This window comes from Symphalangus syndactylus, chromosome 5 (genome assembly GCF_028878055.3).
Source record: "Symphalangus syndactylus isolate Jambi chromosome 5, NHGRI_mSymSyn1-v2.1_pri, whole genome shotgun sequence".
NCBI classification, from domain to species: Eukaryota; Metazoa; Chordata; class Mammalia; order Primates; family Hylobatidae; genus Symphalangus; species Symphalangus syndactylus.
Window position 1 is genome coordinate 134,803,788 of NC_072427.2, and position 23,242 is coordinate 134,827,029.

The window sequence follows — 23,242 nt, forward strand, 5'->3', positions numbered from 1 at the left end:
CAAAAACAGAAGTGATCAGTGGGGCCAGCACCAGAAGAGCTGGAAGAATGAACTTTCACTCATTAAACCATTTACTGGGCACCTACTAAATGCCAGGAACTGGAGATACAAACGTAAGAGGAGATTTCTAACCTCAAGAATCTTTTCCAAAACCAAATCAATACAAAGCAAGTGGAAAGTTATATGAGAGGACAGGGAAGGAGCAGCTGTTTGGGCCTAGCTGGTCAGTAAAGATATGATAGCAGTGACATTTTAATCAGGCCTTGAGAATTGAGTAAAGCTAAGGTCATGGAAACGCATGTTAGTCAATGAAGAATTTTGGGCATGCTTCTAGTGTCCAATCTCCTACAGGGATACAGGTAACAGAAGAACTGAGGTTGGGGCCTTTTGGCTCAGGTCAAGATTAGAGAAATATGCTGGATATTTAATAACAGATTCAAGATTTCCCATTCACCCAACAACAGTCTGGATTTGCAGCTAAATTAGTGAATTCAACAAATACTTACTGGGTATTTTAAGTGGTAGACTTGGCCAGTGGTTTTTTTTGGCCTTAATAAAATTTACAGTCAAAAGACTGCAGGTGTTGTGGTCTTATTTACGTGACGAAGACTTAAGATCCTTTCCATTCTGAGAAAAAATATTTAAGCATTTCTCCAATTCCTAAATTCCCTGACCACTTTTTAAATTTTGCAATTAATGGCAGCAATCATAGCAGCTTTCAGAAAACTGTCCCAACTGCCCGTGGCAATACAAATTCTGTGGCAGGCTTCTGGACAACACAAATAGCAGTGACAGTTCTAAATCCCTAGGCCTACATTAAAAACAATTCTCTTACCCCCGCCACAAAGAAACCAAAAACATACGCTACATTAAGTTGAATACATACCCAGACTTGCAAAAGAAATTACATCTCAAAACAAACCTCCGAGAGTTAAAGCTGATACTATTTTTTTCCTCCACCTTTTGAAAATGCGAATCAATCACACAGCTTTTCTTCCAGTCAAGAGTTACTAAAACTATTCAACACAGTTGAAGGTTGAATAGTTTTAGTAACTCTTGACTGGGAGAAAAATAAGACGTTGGGGTGTTTAGACCATAAATTCTTCTACCACCATTTGTTTGCAGTACAAGTCAGGACAAGTTATTTGGAAATATGTCTAAGAATTTACAAGCAATGTTAACATTATAAGCACTTAATGAGCAGATGGCACATCTTGTTCTCCTCGGTCTCCCACATTCAACACAGGACTTTTAGCATTCAAGGGGTACTCAGAAAATGTCTATTGAATAACATAATATACAAACTTAAGAGTCTGATATAAAAAAAATAGCATATTGTCCAAGGTAAGCGACTTTATTTTACAGTTTTCAAAATTAAGAATGTTTTTGCTTACTTGAAGTCTATTTGTATTCATTAGTACATTTCAACAATTTGGACATGAAAGATGTGAAGATCATTTGATAAATAAGAAAACATTGCATATAAGGCTAATTTTTTAAAAATGAGGTTATTTTGCAATGCTAAATTAGCTTTTAGAACTTCATAACACAGATATACTTGACCACCAATTAATAGAAAAGTACCCTTTTATTGAGAGGTAAGACAAGTATATTTACAATATTCAATTGTTAGATAATATAATCTGACAGTGAGACTTTTTAAAGCAGCAGTATTTCAGGAATTACAATTTATAAGGGGAAAAGAAAAACATTCCAAATATGTTTCTGTTACAGAAAATACACTTGAACAATGACAGAAACACTTAAGGCTATGTAGTATTAGACCTTTTCCTCCATCTCTATAAAGTACATTTTTGTTACAGACAGAAGGCTGATTTTGGAAAGAAAGAAACAATAGGATGTATAGTGCTTTCTATCAGAAGACTAGTATGTTTAAAAATAGTCTCATCAAGGGTTCTAAATAAGAAATATCAGTGTTGCCAGGCAGTCCCAAACTCACATTTGATATTAACTGCAGACTCATTTAAAACTGAAAACTGCTCCAGCCTCTCAATCTTACTAAGGACTGGGAGATTATCAAACCCTTTCAAGTCTAATAATGCTTTTGAATTAAGATTGTTGAAAAAAGGAATCTCTGTTACAGTGCAAAGAACATTTTGATAGAAATTCATGTCTACAAAGGAGTTAAATACAGATGTCCCTTACATTAGCAGATACTGTTCTTGCTCTAAAAAGGTAGAATTATCAAGACATTGTAAATAATATGGGTCAAAAATTTGTGTAACAGAGTTCTACAGGGCACCTTATATAAAGTCAATCCTCAAAGTATGTATTTGACACTCTCCAAGTGAGGATATTACTTTTTTGAAGAACATTAGACACAACAGTAGGCTCTTATTATTCCATTAACTATTGAGGTAGGAGTCTCCATTTGTCAATATCATCCCATTTTCACAGATATATCATAAGTCAAATGCAAGTACCAAAAATGTCAGTAATCCTTAAGACTAAACCATTACACTATACACCAAGTCTTTCCTTATTTAGATGAGCAAGATTGGGAGTTCTCTGTATATCAGGAGATTTAACTAAAAATAAAATAAGCTGCAATCTATTTTTGTAGACATGTTTGTAAATAAATACCACACATTTCAATTATACCTTTATGCATTAAAAAGCTTTGCAACTGTTAAAAAAAGAAAACAGTGCAATCAGTGGTAAAACAAATAGTTCCTTGGCTGTTGAAATGTTTCCCTACATCTACCACTAAAGCTGTCACATCTTGTAAAACTAAAGAAAACAGCTATTTCCTACTGTCTAATAATCAGCAATGGTGGAAATAAAACACATTTTTTTTAGTGTCATGTTCTTAAGAAACTATAGCCAGTTTATTACAGTGAATAACTTTAGCATGTGAACTCAGGTATTTTCTAATTAACTCAAGATGAGTGATCATATGAAGGGTATGTCATGCTTAATGACTATTATATGCTAGGAAAAAGCTGAAAATAAGGGAAAACTCAGATTAAATGAATAGCCCTTTAAAAATAGCCATAAGTTTAACCTTTTAACATGTTACATGTCTTAAAGTAAACATTATCAAGTTATTTTAATTTATGAAAAACAAATAATAAGCCACTGCTAAAATTTAAAGAAAAGAAAAGAAAAAAGAAAAATTACATCATGACATGGAAAAAATCCATTTGGTTTGCTTCATTTAGTATCTTCAATAAGATTATTCAGTGAGACAAGCTATGAAACAAACTACTTCATTCATGGTCAAGAATGCTTTTTTGAGCTGGGCGTGGTGGCTCACGCCTGTAATCCCAGCACTTTGGGAGGCCGAGGCGGGCGGATCACGAGGTCAGGAGATCGAGACCAAGGTGAAACCCCGTCTCTACTAAAAATACAAAAAATTAGCCGGGCGTGGTGGCGGGCGCCTGTAGTCCCAGCTACTCGGAGAGGCTGAGGCAGGAGAATGGCGTGAACCCAGGAGGCGGAGCTTGCAGTGAGCCGAGATCGCGCCACTGCACTCCAGCCTGGGTGACAGAGCGAGACTCCGTCTCAACAAAAAAAAAAAAAAAAAAAAAGAATGCTTTTTTGTTAAATACTTACATGTAATGAATGATATAGACAGATACTTTGGAGGGCAGACTCCCAAGAAGTATGAGACTTTCCGGAGTATGTTGCTGACCAAACTTAGTCAGCTATAATTTGGGAACTAAAAGTTAGTAAAGAATGACCTTTGCATATTCCAACAAAGAATATCTAGTTCAGATTTTCACCTGGCTTTGAAATATTAAGATTCAGAAGAACCACAAAAGTTGTATTTTAACCATGTTTACAAAAAAAAAGTAATCCATACATCAAAAATGGGGTTTCCTTGGTTCTAATATATTAAAATGACATAATCCAATCGAATTCATGCATCACTTCCAGAGATACAGTGCAACTGGAAATATTTTTGCCATTGCAATGGTCATTTCTAAAAAGCAAATGCCTATGGATGCTCCTGAGCCTTCAAAATAAAACGAAAAGAATAAAACAGGCACCACAGTTCTCTAAGGATGGCTGAGTTTCGCACATTGTGGAAAAACAATATAAACAGCCTTCAAGAGTTTCTTAAGCATCGTTAACATGGATTTCATCTCTCTCAGTTTGCTTGCTGACTTCTTCTTAGTTCACTTGAGTAGAAGCCTGTTTTCATTGCTTCTTTGCTAATTTGCTGCTGGTACTTTGTAGGCTATACGTTTTGAACTCCTGTAAAGAACATTACAAGCTATTTCATGTAATTTAATTTTGTGCTGAATATTCTTCAAATGACTTTATAAATAACACAATATTTTAAATGAGTCTTCAAATTCACTTGTTGTTATACCATATTGTTGCTTTCTCCAACTTTATCTACAAACTGTAAGGAGAAGAAAAACAGATAATTAAAGAAAGCCCAGAACATTATAAAACATTATATCAATATTTAAAATGTTGATTTAAAAAACCCAGCCTTACAAGAAGAGTTGTGGAAATTTAAGGTATGACTGACAATGACTAATCCAGTACTACTCACCATCATCTTCTGATACATAAATGTGTATAAAATTTTTTTTTCTAAAAGTTGTTTTTTGCATGACATGTTATACATATGAATTTAAGGGTGCAACATGAAAAATGCAACACAATGAATAAAGAAATTGTGTAAGATGAAGATAACACTGCTAGCTTAACAAAAAATAAAAAATAAAAACATAAAAAAACTGAAATGTCAGCCATTCATGCATTAATGAACCCAATAAGATATTTCAACTGACCATTACTGTGGATCTCTTCTGGGCCTATGTAGTCTTTGGACAAACAGATTTAACTCCATTAAGTTCAATAGTTAACAACAGTTATTGACTAAAAATACTTTAAATGTGTATTCTGGACTTTGGATTGAAAGTGGTAATGACATTAAAGATAGATTTAATGATGTAAGCATAAATTTATAATTATTGAATATAAATTTTAACACACATTACTGTAAGTGGTTATTTACTTTGGTCACTCCACCCCAAACATAAAGTAGTTGGGCTTTTTTTTTTTTTTTTTTTTTAACATTCCAGATGGTGATGTAAAGACTGATATTGTATATAATTGGTAGAGACATTAAAAGTTATATAACCCAGGTGGTCATACTATCAAATTCTAGCAATCATCTCATTTATTTTATTTCATGAGTCACATTTTTACATAAGCACTTATCATGATGAATAACAATAAGAAACATATTCTATTGTATTGGGTGTCCATTTATGCAAATTCTTGAGAATCCTTAAATTAAGGGCACGAATAATGATTACGACTCTGTAACTAGAAGTTTCAGTACATTCAAAAGCCATTCTAGGTATAAATAACACTGACTACTGTATGAATTTGCAGATTAATGCAAATGAAATCAGAGTATACCCCTATAAGCCTACATTCCAACATTTTGTTATATTATCACAAACAGGTGGTTGGCAACTGAAACTAAAAGTTGCTCTCAAAGAATTCATGGATTTATTAGAATTTTAAGGTAAATTTAAGTGGAGAGAAAGCACAATATTCTCTCTCCAAAGGTAACTTGAAATATTTAGATTGTCTTGGCTGTAAGGTTCTGACCCTAAAATTACCCTGGGGATGGAAATGGGATTAGGCTTATAGTGGTACTTATTCTTCCACAGGTAAGCCATTCTTTAGCTCTTTGAGCATTCAATAAAATGCTATGAACTTTCTCTCTAGAAACATCTATAAAAATCTGTGAACAACTTTAGAAAGTTGATTAACTTCCCTGAACCTAACTGGAATTTGTGGTCTTTTAAGTTTTCCTATAAAGCTAGTTTATCCTAGTTATTTAGGACAGAGTTGGATCTATGAAACCGATCCAAAGAAGGATATGAATACTTCTGATATGGGTCTGACCTAGAGCCAAAAGGATTGTAGCCAACTCAGCCGAATTCTAGATCACCTAGATTCTTCTAGAAATTAAGGATTTTGTTTAGTTTTGAAACTGAGGAGGTAGGCTAAGAGACAGTCATCTAGTGTTGTCTTGAAATTGAGCCAGTTCCCTGAGGCCATCCTTCATTCACTTGCTTAGCAGAAAATACTTTGAGTTTCCATTATATGCCAGACATTATGCTGGTCACTGGGGATAGAACAATGACTAAAATACAACCTGTCTCTGCCTTCAAGGACTGTAGTTTTACATGGAAGTGCCTCCCTTTCTCCTTTCCTTTCTCTTTTTTCTTTTTTGTTCGAGACAAGGTTTTGCTCTATTGCCCAGGCTATAGTGCAGTGGTGTGATCATCACTTAACACAGCCTTGATCTCCTGGTTCAAGCAATCCTTCCACCTTGGCCTCCCAAAGTGCTGGAATTACAGGAGTGAACCACCATGCATGGCCTGAAGCCTTTTTTTTTGACAATTAAATGAGAGGTAAGGCTGGGTGTGGTGGCTCACACCTGTAATCCCAGCACTTTGGGAGGCTGAGGTGGGGGGATTGCTTGAGCCCAAGAGTTTGAGACTCTAAGAAAAAACAAAACCGAAGAAAAAAACAGAGGTAAATGCTATGATAGAGTTGTGCAGCACAGGAATGTTATAGAAGCACACCCTGAGTCAGCCACAGGGAGTCAGGAAAGCTTTTCCTAAGGTGGCAAAAAATAAGCTGAATTCTGAACGGCCTTCTAAGGCTCCACCAAAAGATGTTACAACCTTCAAGGTAGCAGTTTAGTACGAAACATTTGTTGAATGAATATTGAAAAAAAGGAAGAAACTCTACTTGTTAACTTTGAAAACGTTCTCTTTAACCTTTCTCTGATTTGATTCCCTTTATTTTATCAAGGTGGAAACCAAGGCACACACTGGAAAACAAATTTGACAAGCTTGTTCAAACTGTCAACAGAGCTGGGAACAGACTCTTACCATCTGAATCCCAGTATAATAGTGCTTTATTCAACTCTTTTTTTTTTTTTTTGAGGCAGGGTCTTACTCTGTCACCCACCCAGGCTAAAGTGCAGTGGCACAATCATGGCTCACTGCAGCCTTGACCTCCTCAGCCAAAGCCAATCCTCCTGCCTCAGTCTCTCAAGTAGCTGGCACTACAGGCACATACCATCACACCCAGCTAATTTTTGTATCTTTGGGGGTAGAGATGGGGTTTCACCATGTTGCCCAGGCTGGTCTCGAACTCCTAGGCTCAAGCAATTCATCCACCTCAGCCTCCCAAAGTGCAGGGTGTGAGCCACCACACTCAGCCTTATTTAACTGCCTTAATCTAGTCTACTTGGTGATACAGTCTGAGAAACAAAATATTTGTAGGAAATAATGGTTTCCTTTTTACATTATTGCTTCTAATATTAGAGATTATATAAAAGTTAAAAAACGCTCTGAACTCTCAAAGAGAAAGGTAGCATAGCATATCAAATCTGAGTAACATTAAAAAATAGAGAATATGGATCCAGAAATGGATACAGTAAAACAAAATTTCACGTTTTATAGGTTTAGCAATAATTATTTTTTGGTCTTCATGGTACTCATGATCTATGTGAGGTAACTACATCATAATATAAAACTCATCAATTAACCATGTATCAATTACTCAAATTTCTAGAAGTAAAAAGCATCAAAATACATATTTTATTGGCTTAAAATATACATGATTACTTACTGATCTAATTCCAGGTAAATTTAGGAGGGATCCAAGGACTGGCACTCTTCTAATAAAGCCAATGATGACAGGAAAGAAGCCCCTGGGAGAGGGAAAAAAAAGGTTCTTAATATTTACACATTTTCTATTTTCAAAACAATTGCTAACCAAGGAAAAAGAAAGTATCCTGTTAAAATTCTGAATAATTGAGGGACTTCAAACTTAGAAATAACTACAAACTTTATTAAAAATTTTGTGATTGTTGGTAAAAATGTGAGAAGTACATGAGGCCTAGCTATAACTCAGATTATGAGTTAGCTCAACTGCTGAAGATTTCTCCAACTATGAGTTGTGTGGGGTGAAACTGATCAAAAGAAAGGGGCTGTTGAGACCATATGTGTAGAACCATGAAAATGATAATAGCTATCATTTACTAAATAAGTACTAAGGGTCAAAACATTTAGTTAACACCAAGAGACTACCTGCCAGATACTGATCCTCACAGTATGTCCCATTCTTTCTTGGTAGAAATACAAGTCTACAGAAGTTACACAGCTTCTAACCAGTTTAAAATTAACAGTAGATCAGTTAAGCTACCTCAATATAGGAAGAGAATGAAATAGTTTATTTTAAAAATGCAAAGAAAGTAAACTTTTCCTGGGTCTTAAAATATGTACTGTGATATTGTGAAATACATATTTGGTCTTTGACCTCATTTTCTGGCTTACAACTCCGAAAATACTTAACAGTCTCTACAAGGTGATGTCTTTTTGTATACTAATGAGTTATCATGAATGGTTGGCAGCCCCTAGGTAGCTTCAGGATGGGGGCTGGTCACCAGAAAGACCAACGCAAGATTAGAGGGCTGGAAATTGGAGACCTACCTCCTAACCTCCATGAAGGGGAGAGGGGCTGAAGGTGAAGCTGATCACCAATGGCCAATAATATAATCACTCATGCCTAGTAATGAAGCCTCCATAAAAACCCAAAAGGGCAGTGTTCAGGGAGCTTCCGGATAGCTGAACACAAGGAGGTTCTTGGAGGATGGTGGGTTGGGGAGGGTGTGGGGCGGGAGGGGGGGAACTGTGACCCTTCCCCCTTTCCTTGCCCTATGCATCTCTTTATTTGTATCCTTTGTAATATCCTTTATAATAAACTAGTAAACATCAGTGTTTCCTTGAGTTCTGTGAGCCTCTCTAGTAAATCAGTCTGATCCAAACAGGAGATTGTGGGAGCCTCAATTTAGAGCTGATCAGTCAGAAGCATGGGTAAAACAACCTGGGGCTTATGGCTGGCATCACTGGGAGTGGAGGACAGTTGTAGGGCTGAGCTCTCAACCTGTGTGATCTGGAGCTATCGCCATGTAGACAGTATCAGAACTATATTGGGAGGACACCGAGCCGTTGTCTGTTGTATACAACTAATTGTTTGATTGCGATATGGGGAAACCCCCCCACACACATTTGGTCACAGCAGTCTTCTGTGTTGATAGTGATAACACGAGTACAGAAAAAAAGCTGTTTTCTTCACAGAGTTAGATAGGGATGAAAATACAACAATGAATAGAATTCAGAAATTAAGCAGTAAGATTCTGTTATGAATCTGCAGAAGTCAAAATAAAGAATTAAACAGAAAGTAGAATTTTTTAAATTAGACAGGTATTTACGTTGATGGTATATATGCGTGTTTCAAAGAAAATCACAATTATTTTGTAGTAGTAATGAATTCAAAAGATCATTTATTCTGTTTTAAGTATTGTTTTAAAACATAAAAATGTGTGATTTCAAATGCCATTATTTAGGATCATGAATATTAGAAAAACAACGCCAAAGACCCTTGGCACTAAATCTCCAGCTCAGAATATCTCAGAACACAACAAAACCCAACAACAAAAACTAGTATTTTTACCACAAAGCACTCTAAACCACGAAACCTATGTATTAGTCCAAGCTTGTCACACTTGATCTTAGCCAAAAGGCCGAGAAGCGATAGTCCAAGCTTGTCAATGATACTAAGACTTCCCATTTTTTATTCATCTCGAAGATCAGCTTTGGCTTTTAACCTTCATTACTAAAACACCCACATAACTGGGAAAGCCAATGATTTTCTCAGTTTGCTGCTGCAAGATACATCTGCCAAAACAAACTCTTCTTTACTCTTTTCTCTCGTAGCCACTATGAGCTTTACTCCTAGTTCTTCTCCCACCTCTTTTCCTAGTCTCTTCTTGTGTTTTCTTCTTTTTCTCCACCTACCCTAAAATGTCAAAAGTACTCCAAGATTCCAGGCTTATCACTCTATATTCTGTACTGTATTAACAGCCTCTTGACTGGCTCCCCTGACTTCAGTTTTTCTCTTTAATACCTACTTTATCCTGATATCAGAACAACATTTCTAAAACATCTACCCTGTTGTACCACCTCTGGCTTAAAAATCTCTGTGCCCCACTCCCCCGACCTTCTCCAAACACTGCTCCCCCAGCCCAAATTTGACTACAGGATAAGGTATACTTTTCTTAACAAGTCATCAAAGAACGTTTGTAACCTGGCTCCAGGCTTCATTTTCAGTTTCATTACCAATCATTTCCTTCAGCTGATCCCATGCTCCTGTTCTATAGGAGTATTCATTCTTTTCAGTACAAGCTGTATATTTTCATCTGTCTGTTCCTTCTGTTCAGTTAACCGTCGTTCCCTTTCTCATTTATAGGATAAATTCTTACCCACTTTTCAAAGCCCAGTTTATCAGTTAACATTTCTTACCTCTCCTTGAATTTACTAATTTTTTTAATCATGCTCCTACAATATTCTGCACATATATTTATAATGGCATTATGACTATATCCTGTTGGTATTTTTAGAGTCTACTTTCCATAATAGAAATGAGAGATGTTCTAAAGCAGATTTGGTACTTAATTTATTTTTATGTCTCCTGTGGGTAATACAGTGCCTGGCAGATAGAAGACAAAGGATATGCATTTCTGGAATAAATAATTAAGCTCAACCCTACTTAAAGGTATTTTCTTTTCCGCTTTTTTTTTTTTTGGAGACGGAGTCTCACTCTATTGCCTAGGCTGGAGTGCAATGGCATGATCGGCTCACTGCAACTTCCACCTCCCAGGTTCAAGCAATTCTCCTGCCTCAGCCTCCTGAGTAGCTAGGATTACAGGTGCCCGCCACCATAGCCGGCTAATTTTTGAATTTTTAGTAGAGATGGGGTTTCGTCATGTTGGCCAGGCTGGTCTTGAACTCCTGACCTCAGGAGATCTGCCCACCTCGGCCTCCCAAAGTGCTGGGATTACAGGCATGAGCCACCGCACCTGGCCAAAGGTATTTTCATATAGATATATACATATACTATAGTTTACCTGCTAACTGGCATTTACAAAATATTACCTGATCAAAATCTCCCACAGTGGTGTATTTGGTAAACAATCTTCTAATATGTATATATGCTAAATAAATTTGCATCAAGTAGTAGTAGCTACAAAGTATAAGATTCTACACACTAAAATACTGGATCGATCAATCGATCTATCTATCGATCGACCGACCTACCTATCTATCTACCTACCTACCACTATTTAGTTGATAAAAATATCAAACATAAAGATGGTGCCTTAAAATGCCAATAAAATAAACTTTATTGTGCTGACAATATAAGATAATTTATACCATTAGGCAATCATTTACATGTGATAAACATTTTTATAGTTGCTTCATCTAAATCTATAAGATTCAACCTAAATAAAATTCCATTTAAGGAAATGATCATCATCTTACTCCAACTGATGCAAATATCTGAGTTTTTGTACTATCTGACACACTGATTTACTGAAAGAGACAATAATATGCCTTACCTGAACAAGAGAAAAAATCCATAAATTTCGAAGATCATGCCTATCAAAGGCCAACCAATAAGGACTACAAATACACCACCCAGAAAAAATCCCGTAGCTTTCATTTTATGTTTTTGAAAGAAGAATCTGAATGTTCTTTCTAAACCAATTACAAAAGCCAAGCCGGCTACAAATAAAACCTGAAAGAGAAAGAAAATACAACACGGAAAAGGTAGTTAAACACACTGCACAAATTTTAAAAGTAAAGTCAAAGCTCAATACAAAAAAAGAAGCACATTTGTTTGGCTTTTAATGTGGGCAACTGGCCAGACAGTACTGTAATGTACAACCAAGAAGCAGAACCAAGGAGTGGGTTATGCATGTTAAAGTTGTAGTTTTGTTCCACTTGTCTCATTCCTCTTCTATCTTGATTAAATGGAGAAAAAGAGAAACAAAGAAAGATTAGACGTTACCAAGGGGCATCTGTGTCTGCAGTAGTTTTCCTAGTTTTAGCTGGATGAGGAAGGCTTAGTCAAGCAGATGAGTTGGCAAGGCATAAAGAGGAAAGCTGCCCATAAATATGTCACCCAAGGGTATTCCTCTTGGTTCTGAAATATTCATCATAGGCTACAGGAGTTTCTATGGATGGGAGAAATATTGACATGGCTAAGTTGATAGCAGAAGAAACAACGTGAAGCCAAGAAGATTCTAGTTTTATAAACTCTAGAATATCTGGTGGCAGCAGAAATAAAAATACAACCATGTGTTTTCAAATATTTTGAATGTATTCTGTGGACAAGAAATGGTGATGTATTAAGAGCTTGCTTTCCCCAGGTTTTCTTTCCAAATACTTGCCCTCCCCATTAACATTCTTCAGTGAAAAATATTTCACACAAATACATATTAAGCCTAATGGTTAAGCTTCATATTCTAGGATACCAATGCTATTATCATTTATTAAGACATCAATTTTGAACAATTTTGCTATCCTTTATCTTTTCCTATTTCCAATTAAAAGCCTAAATATATATATGTGTATATATGTATATACACACAAACTGTATGTGCATGTGTGTATGTGTGTATATACACACATGTATATATACATACGTGTGTGTATATACACACATGTATATATACATACGTGTGTGTGTATATACACACATGTATATATACATACGTATGTGTACACACACACACACACACACACACACACACGCATACAGTGTCATCACTACCTTAGAAGGGTTATTTATTTCTGGATCATAACCTCCACACATGAATAGCATAGTACACATTCCAAATAAACAACATAGATCCCTTTCTAAGCAAGTCAACCATTAACATAGATATATTTTTTTAAAAGGCTAAAAAAAATCTATCTTATGCAGCTGAATCAAATGTGAAGTCTTAGACGTTTAAAGTAAAAATACTTTAGTGAACTTATCAAGACATGAAACTATCAAGTCATCTATTGTGAACTCCTATTTAGAGGCAGCCTTCATTTAATCTATTGTAAATCTCATGACAAACACTTCACAGAGTAGTTATGGAATTAGAAAACCTCATTAAGTGTTTACCTTTTATTTAAACAGAAAGCTGACAGATTTCATTCCTGATGGAAATAGAGAATGTAACAGGAATTACTTAAGAGTAATAGTTAATTATTTTCCCCAAACTTAATAGCAGGTAATAATTCATTCGTAGTTAAAACATCCTTATAAATTTAGTTAAAATATATATTTAAAAACTCACATTTCCAATAGCCAGTAGTGCTTTGTCAAAAAAGAGAATCATTCCAAAGAACAGGAAAAACACTCCAAATCCTGTTAATCCCATTCCAATTTCTGCAATATAAGTTATATGGTTAAGGGCAGAGAAAAATTAAAGTCACATTAACATCCCTGTAAACTAAGAAAATTTTCCAGTTTTCCTGTCATAGGTATAAGAAAACAGGTACTCAACACTGCAGGTTAACTTCATAATGACTTATTTAGCTCTATAACAAATTAATTATCAGCAAATTATTTCAAAATTTAAAACACGAATGAAAATTTCTAAGCCTTATATGGGAAATAGCATTTCTCAGACATAGCTATAATAAAAAAGATAAATCGGGATTCTAAACCTATGGTTTTAATATGTAATTTGTTTTTTTCCTCCTGAAAAGCTCTCTTGCATCAGACATAAATGAATAGGTTTCCTTTACTTATCTCCTTTCACATTCTGTAATTATTATTTATATGCACAATATCTGTAGTTCTTTCTCCCTCTTCTTAAAATTGATTCCTTCTTTATTCCATTAGAAATGTTATGGTAGGTCAGCACAATCAATATCATTTATCCAGTTATACACTGCTTGTCACAATGGCAACAAGAAATATTTTGAAAAATCACAGTACCGGTCTTCTCAAAATCAAATTTGCAGAAGGTCAGGCATCACTTTTAATTTCTTGATTACTTATTATAGACTTACCTACAAATTTACCTGAACTATAAATCTACTTACATATTTGGTCTAGAGACCTAAAATCACCTCTCCAAAGTTTCAAAGAATACTGTTTTACTTAATATTAATATTCTAGGTTTTTAAGTGTTTCATTAAAAAACAAAGAATTGTTGATCAACTGCCAGATGCAAGGAACTGTTCCAGGTACTGAATATACAGTGGTAGACGAGGTGCAAGCTTTAATGTCTATGTTTATCTTGCATATAAAATTAATACTTTCATTGACTGTGCATTCTCTAGGTCTTATTTTTTTTTTAGTATGAAAAGTCTTAACTTCTAAGGTGACAGATGTACTCTTCTATTAATGTTAAAAAGCACAATTCACTAAGTTACCTCCTTGATCATTTTAGTTTTGATTTTAGAAAATAGCCACTAATCCATAGTTTAGCTAGAAGCACAATCTGCATACAGATGAGTCGGAGTAGAAGCCACTGTATTTTTAGAAGCACAATTTAAAATACCCTATCACTGATTTCTGATCTATTGCTTAACTTTTTTGCCTCAGCTCCAGAAAGCTAAAATCTAGGTCACAGCTACTTAAAAAAATCTTAAGTCATATAAAATGTTCTGATAACTTGAAAACTTTTATTAACTTTAGCTTTTTCTACATTCCCCACCTGCTCAATTTCCTGATAACTAGTGTCTTCCATTGCAGACACCTTTTGTTCCCAAAGTTAGTCTAAAATAATTCAGGTACCTGGTCTATAAATACACCAGTTAAGCGAATTCAACACACATTCCTATGAAAATTTGAGGCTGATACTTTCATGATCAAAGGCCTTAAGAGAATTTACCAAATTAACTGTTTGGATAGTGGACATAATTTCATAGAGGAAAATATGGACGAAAGAGCAAGTAAAATTCTATTAAATAACTATTTAGTAGTTAGGATTAAACATCGGCAGCTTTGTTAGTTGAATATGACTAATTTCTATCTTTTCACAAATAACCTTGATGATTATGTAAAAATTTTGAGATGTTTTTAGAAAGGAAGGTATATGGAAAGACACCTACTATGTACTGAGAATTTACCACGAATTAGGCCTTATGAAGTGCTTCACATACCTTATATATAACTTAATACTTCCAATACTACTGGAATGCAGGTATAATTACATCTTTTTAAAGATGGAGGAAACTGAAGTTTAGAGAGTTGACTTAAGTTGCCCAAAGCCACACTTCTAGTTAAGCATTTGAACCAAGGTCTTTTGAATCCAAAGCTCATGTGCTTAACCATAAATGCCATACCCCTTCCCACAGAATTTTTATTTTTTAGGTTAAAGGTGTTTGGTTACATGAAACTCAAGCACACTGGAGTATACTGAACTTCTGGGGGACGCATCTTTTAGGGGATTCAAGTTTAATATTAGCTTGTTATCTAACATAGCCAAGTAGAACTATTAAAAACTAACTGCAGTCAAAAAGGCCAATCTCTGAGTATGGTTTACCATGTCATGAAGTGTTTATACAAAAATTTTATAATTTCTTTAACAAAATTGTGAGGTAAAAAGTAGCACTGGTCCTATGGTTCATATGTGCAACTGTGGACCTAGAGGTATTCAGTAACTTGTTCTTGATCACAGAAGCAGCAAAAATGTGTGTGGGTGCAGGTGGTATGGTGGCAGGTACAACAGTCTGTGGAGTCAGCATTCAACTAGTCCTCTCACTCCACAGACAATGGTCCTACAACTACAACATGGGAACCAAAATATTCCACGACTTTATCCAGTACAGTCCAGCGGGAGACACTGCCCAAAGCATCTTTGCCACAACTGGTACTGGCAATGACATTGCCAAGTAGCTCCTGATCCACACTGGTCAAAAGTCTCAAATTGGCCTCACTGTGCCTTTTTCTCACCTCCAGGATCCCCCTTTTCCCTATCCTTATGCATTCATAAGCCCTCTGGCTATCAAAAGCCTTGCATAGAGCTGCCTTCTTCCCATCAGAATCATATCCGGTAAAATAAACTTATCTTCCTTTACTCCTCTCACATGTTTAAAAAACTGTCCACAAGTTTAAAAAAATATAAAAACAATTTAATAAAACGAATCTGTCTAACACAAGGAGCATACTGTGGAAATTTTATAAGGAAAGACATGCATAATCTAATGGCAAACACTGTTAGCATTTTGATCTTATTCACAATTTTTTAAAAGCAGCATTGTCTTTCTTACTATACCCCTTGAAAAACAGAAGTCAAGAAAGAATTCAATTGAACATTAACTGTACTGGAGAATGCAATTATCACACTAGACTTTTAGACAATGTGATGCAATGAAGATTTAGAGGCAGCATGCCCCTCCTCCGTCCCTCTGAATAAGTCTTGTCTTTTTTTGGGGCGGTGAGGAAAGTCCTAGAATCCTTTAAAATAATCACGAATTTCCATTTATTCTACTCTGAGCAGTGCTTGGCCACTCTCTAAAAATCAAAATCCCAGAATAATGCTGCCAAATCACGTGAATGATGGCCAATCCCTGCAGTTAAACACACTCACACACAAACACAATTTGAAATCCAAAATGCATTTGGTTCACTAATCGTTTTATGTTTCAATCCACTGTTTCACCTAAAACATGTGACAAGTGAACAGCAAAGAGTAAAAGTTCATCGCCCTCACAAAATTTAATGAAGTGAGGAGAATGCTTCTCAGGGAGAATGCCCATAGTCCAACCCCACTCTCTTGTTTTTGGAAGGATGTAAAGCAGGCACTCATCACTATATTAAGTCTTCAAAAATATAATTTCTATGCACAGATTATTCTCAGATCTCAAATAAAGTTTATATCAAGTCTTCTTAGGTGATAGTGGGGTACAGTGCAAAAGGTTTCTGAGCCAGCACACCTGGGATCAAGTTTTGTTTCTGTCACTTTTTTTATGACCATGCACTCAATTTCTTTTGTGCCTCATTTAACTTATGAAAGGGGCATGCTTCTGTTTGCCTTACAGGGCTCTTATACGAATGCTCTCAAAAAGAGCCTACCGTAGGTGACATTATGCACAATGATTCACATGAAAGCACATGGTAAACTGAAAGAAAATACCTTTAAATAATTGCCAGTAATTATTATTACACTAGATTCCTACCCCCTCAAGACTACACTTTTATTTTCTTTGATCAGAACAGGCCAGGCCAATGGACCAAAGTGGGCGGCAACCTTGGGGCAGGTGGCCCCAAGAAACAGCCCCAGTCCAGCCTCAGGAGGGAAGATAGCCTGATTTGGGGGTGGCAGTGTGTGTAGGAGGCCTTAGAAGCTCTGTGAAGTTGGTCTGCCATGACTTGAATCTCCACAAGAAGACTCCACTTTAAAATAGGGCATTTTAAATAAACTTCTATTTTTCACTTCAATTCACTGTTTAAGTCTTAAAATATTGAAAATCTGAGTTAACTGGAATGAAATGAAAGGCGTGGCAGATAAAGCAAAGTGAGACAAAAAGAGACTCTTATGACCATCAAAAGATGAGGCACAGAGCTTGGGCAGACATAAATACAAAAATTATTAATATTAACAAAAAGCAGTAGGAAAGTGGAAATATTATAATGAAAGAAAAGGAAACCGATATCAATGCTAGCTTTAGAGATGAAATAGGCCTGGAGAACTCTGTGGCAGGCAGAAAGTGATGCTAAAATAGTGATGCTAAAATAATAAAACAAGCCACAAAGCACAATATACAATACTAACGAAACATATCCTTTAATGGAACACAAAGTGGCTTTTCTCTACTGCTTGAAACTTTAGCAGGTAGAAAAGTGAGAACGTTTCAAGAGATTTCTAAAAGGTTGCTTACAGCACTGGCAAGCGAATATTCAAAATGCCACATGTATGCGTAAGGACATTTTCAAAAAGAGCCTACTGTAGGTGACATTTAAAATACCGCCTCCCAAATAACCAGCCAGCCAGCGACTTGTAGAGGACCCGAAGCGTGTCATGCGCATAAACGATCCCGAGAGTGGGCCGCGGGCACCACGCAAACTTTCTCTTGTGGCAAGCCCCCAGAACAAAGCGCCTATCTCACTGGGGATGAGATCAGCGCGATCCTGGAATGAGACAGACTCTGGGCTAAAGCTCCCCTCCCCAGATAGGAAGTCCCACCCTGCCCCACAGACTCTTCTCCTAGGTCAGGTCCGCCACTGCAAGTCTAGCCCCGGCATCTCGAAGGCAGTCCCTTAGGGTCCCAGCAGCCCTAGCTCTGTCTCGCAGGCCGCCGCCCCCAACCCGGAGCTTCATTCATTGACCCCGGCGGAGGGGCGAGACCCAGCCGGGCGAGGGGTGTGCGCGGCTCGAGGCGGGGGCCCCGGAGCAGGTGCTTACTCTGCGTGTCCGTTAAGGAGATCATGGCTGCAGTGGTGGGGACAGCGGCGACAGCACCTCGGAAAGCCCAGGATGGGAAGCTGAGTCGGGAGAAATGAAGCCGGGAAACAGCCCAGGCTAGAGCCGCCACGTCTTCCGGAAACACGCAGCCACCCTCACTGCCGCTTTAAGACCGCTTTCTATTGGCAAAACGTGCTTCCAATCTCAACCAATAACTCTTAATGTTGTTCGGTGTCGCTCATGGTGACCACACCCCTTGACCAATTAGAGAAGGGAGTTATTTGTGATTGGCTGAACGGACCGACCCGGAAGGGTGGATGCTCTCAGCTGGCTGGCGGGAATATTTTACTCCCGAGTAGCGGAAAGATCTGCTCGAGGCCCGGGTGCTTTGCTGTCGGAGGTCCGAGCGTCGGAGGTCGGAGAGTCGGACACAGGACAGTCGAACACCGGAGAGTCAAACACCGGAGAGTTAGACTGGGCTCCTCGGTGGGGAGAGGCTCTGGGATAACTACTGTTACAGCTTTGAAAGGTCAAGGGTGTGCGCTTTTTGATCCTTCCCTTTCCTGCTGGAGGGCGAGGCCGGTCTGTAGCGGATCACTTCCTTTCGCCCACACATTGGCGGAGGAGAAACCGGAAAGTTAATCACTACCCTGCTGTGAGAACTCGGGCCTTTAGGGGCACGTTCGCCTGCTGACCGGTCTTCTAATCTCCCCATTCTTTTCCATGCGGGAGGATTGGCCACCAAAGCCTGTTTATTAGCAGCTGCAATTTGTTGGTAAATACTACTGGGGATGCTTCTTCCATCCCCTACTTCACAGTAGCGGAAGGAAGGGCGTTATTAATATTAAATTACTGTTGCCTCTAAATGCAGGTGGCGGGGAGAGAGAGGATTTAGCCTATGGTACCTCAGGGGCGTTTCCTCCAACATTGATGACTGGCTGTCACCCTGTAACGTTTTTCCTGTGGATGGCTAGCTTATACTGCTGAGTGACAGACCTGCCGTAGTTCAATTTCTGGATACATTTTATGTTGAGATATCTTTTGCTGTTAAGTCACATCATTTTGGGAAGGAGCAGTCTTTTAACCGCATAATCAAAGGAGTCTTTTAAAATCTGGGGGAAAATTGTATATAGACTGTGTCTTTTCATAAGGGTAGAAACAGCCCCTGCACCCTTAGCAAACCTGAGCCCTCACTATATCAAGGCATTTTGCTGGGCTGTGCGGATACAAAGGTGAAGAGATTGAACCCCAGCCCTGCTAAAGGACCTTACGGTCTATGGAAGGAATGTTACATTTTCATTACCTGAAGAGATGTTTGTATAGATAAAGAATTAGAAATCCTTGGTTTACTTTCCTATTTAGCCTTCTTTTAATGGTGTGGTTATTCCACATTCTTTAGCAAGGCAAAAAAGAGTCAGCCTATCTTTCCGGCCTAGTGGTGGCTTCAGAATTCTGTGTAGAAAGGGCGTAAGGTCAGCAGTCTAAGGATAGGTGTTGCAGAAGTGACTTTTGGAGAGCATCTTAGTTTTAGAAAATGTCCATATTAGAGAGATAGAAGAGGTGTTTTTAGGATTATGGGGAATTTAAAGTTTCTACTCTCCAGCCCCATTTTCCACTTGTCCATATGCATGCTTAGGTTTTAGTCATTCATAGATACTTAGAAATCATTAATACAAACCGTTTTCCCCTCCCCCCACCTCTAACCTAGAAAATCTAGCTTTTTCTGTAGAATACCAGTTTCTCTTTTAAGATGGGTTTATATTGTAATTCTTTAAAGCAAGTGCTCAATAAAATGTTAGATGATTAATTTTATTATTTATGTTGATGTATTTTGCTTAATCTGGTACATTTGAATCTATCCAACTTATTTATAAGATTGCTATCCTCCCAGTTTTACAGGTAGGGAAAGAGGCTTAGAGGAACAGCATATGCAACTTTACCTAACATAGTAATTTAGTCACATAGCAATTGGTGCTAGAACTGTTGAATATTTGCTGTTTTTTGTTACATCATTTTGTATCTTGTGGATGTTTGCTAAGTGTTGTTGCTACTGTATTTGTCATGTATACGTTTATGTGACTTTGGACACTTCTCTGAAATCTAGAGAGTTAGTCGTTCTGAGTGTTGTGGGTTATTAAGCTGAAATACAGAGTTTTCCATAAAAAATTAGTGTCAAAAGAACCATGTGATTCTTATTTGAAAGGTCGCTGCAATATACAATTTACTTTCTAACATTTTCCGTGCTTCGGAATGACTGATTACTGTTGAGTGAACATCATTAATAGTACTGTTTTTACAAACTTGTTGTCACCGTTGTGCTTTTATTTTTAGAAAGAATTTTGGATTATTTTAGAAACAAATTTGGAAAGAAAAAGAATGGCATCCGTTTCAGGTTAGTAGCAATGATTACATTTTCTTGTTCCTTCTGTTCTATTTCTATTTGTATGATACTTGAAAAAGTTTGTTTTAAAAATTCTGATTATAGAAATGATTTTTTTTCAGCTTTTTTATTGAGGTAAAATATACATTACAAACTTTGCCATGCTATTATTAAGTGAATAATTCATTGGCATTAAATGCATTTAGACTGTTGTGCAGTCGTCACCACTATCCATCTCCAGAGCTTTTTCATCTATCCAAACTAAAATTCTACACTCATTAATCCATAACTTTCCATTACCTCTCTTCTAATCCCTGATAGCCACTATTCTACTTTCTGTTTCTTGACTATTTTAGGTACCTCATAAAAATGGAATCATATAACATTTGTCCTTTTGTGTCTAATTTTTACCTTATTTGTGTCCAAATAAAGGCAATAGCGGAATCATGCTTTTGCCTATTTCTCTTACTGCGGAGTATACACTGACCCCTTCCCCAAAAGAGCAGGTACAAATTATCTTTATTCGTCTTTGGGTGATGTTCATTTCTCTTCTTGCTGAATCATGTCCTCCTTGGTAATACTTTAATGTATCGGAGAGGGACCAAATAAAAGGAAAAACCCAAACTTGGTTTATATACAAATTTTAAAAAGCAAGAAAGGCTTATAGCTATTACAGTTCTTGTTTTTCAGTTGGTCATGTGATCATAGCTTGTACTTTATAAGTGCCTTCTTCAACTACCCATTCTGTATTCCTTGGTTCTCAGTTGGTAATGGGTCTTGGTGGGGACTACTTGCCTTAGTAGTTTCCTATGTTTGGTTATTATAGTTTTCAAATAACTTTAATCACAAGATAAGGGAATACTGAGAGGTGCACTAGAGTATCTTCTGCTTTCCAGACATACTCCTTATCCCTTAGTGTAGTAGCTATCTGATTTCCCCTTAATAGTCAGGATCACTTACCCCAGCAAGTATAGTAATCTCCTTCTTTGCCTGTTCATTTGTTGGCATGAGGAACCCAAAGTGGCCAAGTGGCAGTCAACTTCCAGTTTAATGGAACTATTGCTTTTTCCCCTGGTACAAGCATTTCTTTCTTGGAAACCAAGACCTCTAGGCCAGCAAGAGTCCGATGTTTGAAGGATGGGAAGCAAAAATTTCACTAGTGGATCACTAAGGGTAACAGAGGAGCCACTCCCATTTCCACCCCTGATTCCCGTGACTCGTGGCAATGGGAGGAACAGCACTATTCACTGATGTATAGCATGCCGTACCCTGGAGGCTACTAGTCCAGCCCTTAAAGTGCTGATACCCAGCTGGCAGCATAATTGAGTCTGCAAAATGCCACTCCATTATTTTCTCAGGCCAGCTGCTTCAGGGTGTTGGGGAACATAGTTAGACCAGTTAATATCTTGAACATGAGCCTTCTGTTGTGCTTTGTTTGCTATAAATGAGTTATTTGGTCAGAAGTAATTTGGTGGGGAATATGATGACGATCAGTAGGAATTCCGGGAATTCATGGATGGTGGACATGAGAGAGCGCTGCACGCAGGGATGGTAAATTCATATCCAGAGTAAGCATCTGTATCAGTGAGAACAAAGTGCTGCCTCTTTCATTATAGACAGTTCCAATGCGGTCACTTTGCCATCAAGCATCTGTCTGTCCCCACAGAGAATGGTGCCTCCGTTGGAACTCAAGGTTGGTATGAGCTGTTTGCAGGTTGAGCACTTAGCTCTGGATGTAGCCAGATGGGTCTTCGTGAGTGGCAGTCCATGTTGCAGAAGGCACTTTTTTCTTGACTTCGTTGTGCAAGGACAGGTGTGGTCAATGTCCAGGTCATTTTGTCTACCTGATTAATTATGATTAAACTTCGTGGAGGTTGTTTTTAGTGAGCATTAACGTGGGACACAAATACCTTCACACTCTGACGATTCAGAGAGGTCTATACATACATCTCTTCCTCAGACCTCATTGCCACCAGTTTTCCTATTTGCTACCTTCCAAGTTGCTAACAATCCTGCTAATCATTAACCATTGCCTATAATAGTGTGGATGTATTCCTCTGGCAAAATGAATATGTGGACTGCTTACTGCTGACTGGGAGAATTTTCCATCTCCAGTGTTTTTCAGGACCACTCTGGAGAGATGCTAGAGTGCTTTAGTTGTTCACTTTCAGGTAGTGACAATATGTCATGCAGAATCTTTTGTAAATTAGGCCTGCATTTTTTTTCTTCCTTAGTAACAGAGAATCCCGCCTTGAGGTCAAGCTACAGGTTGAGGAGGAGGAGGCAAAGGGGAGCATGGTGCATGAGCATTGGGACTTCATGTTCGTGCCTTCACTTAGAACCTGCTCACTTTGGCACATACCACTTCCATTGTGATGATGGAGGCCTGCCTTATGAATTGATGGGTCGGATGACACCTGGTTGATGATAGGCAGCACAGGTCACATAGTAACTTAGTCTCTTGTAAGACCCAGAGCAACCCAGAAGTTGTTTCCAAAAGGGTAATAGTTCTCTGTAGATAATGGCAAAGAGCTTTGCTCCAAAATCCTAATCATCTTTGTTGTGACTCATCAATAGGCCAAAGGTGT

General features: G+C 37.5%; 2 protein-coding genes across 2 annotated transcripts in view; one reads left to right on the forward strand and one right to left on the reverse strand.

The window, feature by feature from the left end:
• Positions 1 to 1,569: 1,569 nt before the first annotated feature.
• On the reverse strand, positions 1,570 to 18,480 carry GOLT1B (golgi transport 1B). The gene is made up of 5 exons (XM_055280422.2): positions 18,275 to 18,480; positions 13,211 to 13,302; positions 11,477 to 11,655; positions 7,645 to 7,726; positions 1,570 to 4,372 (listed from the first exon to the last, which is right to left on the reverse strand). Exons 1-5 carry the CDS (start codon positions 18,297 to 18,299, stop codon positions 4,334 to 4,336), a joined length of 417 nt encoding a protein of 138 aa, XP_055136397.1. The 5' UTR covers positions 18,300 to 18,480; the 3' UTR covers positions 1,570 to 4,333.
• A 152-nt stretch (positions 18,481 to 18,632) lies between these two features.
• The window catches only part of RECQL (RecQ like helicase), a 32,981-nt gene continuing 28,371 nt past the window's right edge, over positions 18,633 to 23,242 (forward strand). The window contains exons 1-2 of the mRNA XM_055280420.2: positions 18,633 to 18,760; positions 20,606 to 20,666. Of these exons, the coding sequence (XP_055136395.1) occupies positions 20,651 to 20,666 (16 nt within the window). The 5' untranslated portion in view covers positions 18,633 to 18,760; positions 20,606 to 20,650. The remainder of the gene's footprint in view (positions 18,761 to 20,605; positions 20,667 to 23,242) is intronic.

Bases quoted from the DNA above. Each gene is read 5' to 3' on its own strand.
- GOLT1B (XM_055280422.2), bottom strand. From the start codon at position 18,299: ATGATCTCCTTAACGGACACGCAGA. The intron at 13,303-18,274 runs GTAAGCACCTGC...CTTATATTGCAG, and splicing joins CTCCTTAACGGACACGCAGA to AAATTGGAATGGGATTAACA. The intron at 4,373-7,644 runs GTAAGTAATCAT...TTCTCCTTACAG, and splicing joins ATTTACCTGGAATTAGATCA to TTTGTAGATAAAGTTGGAGA.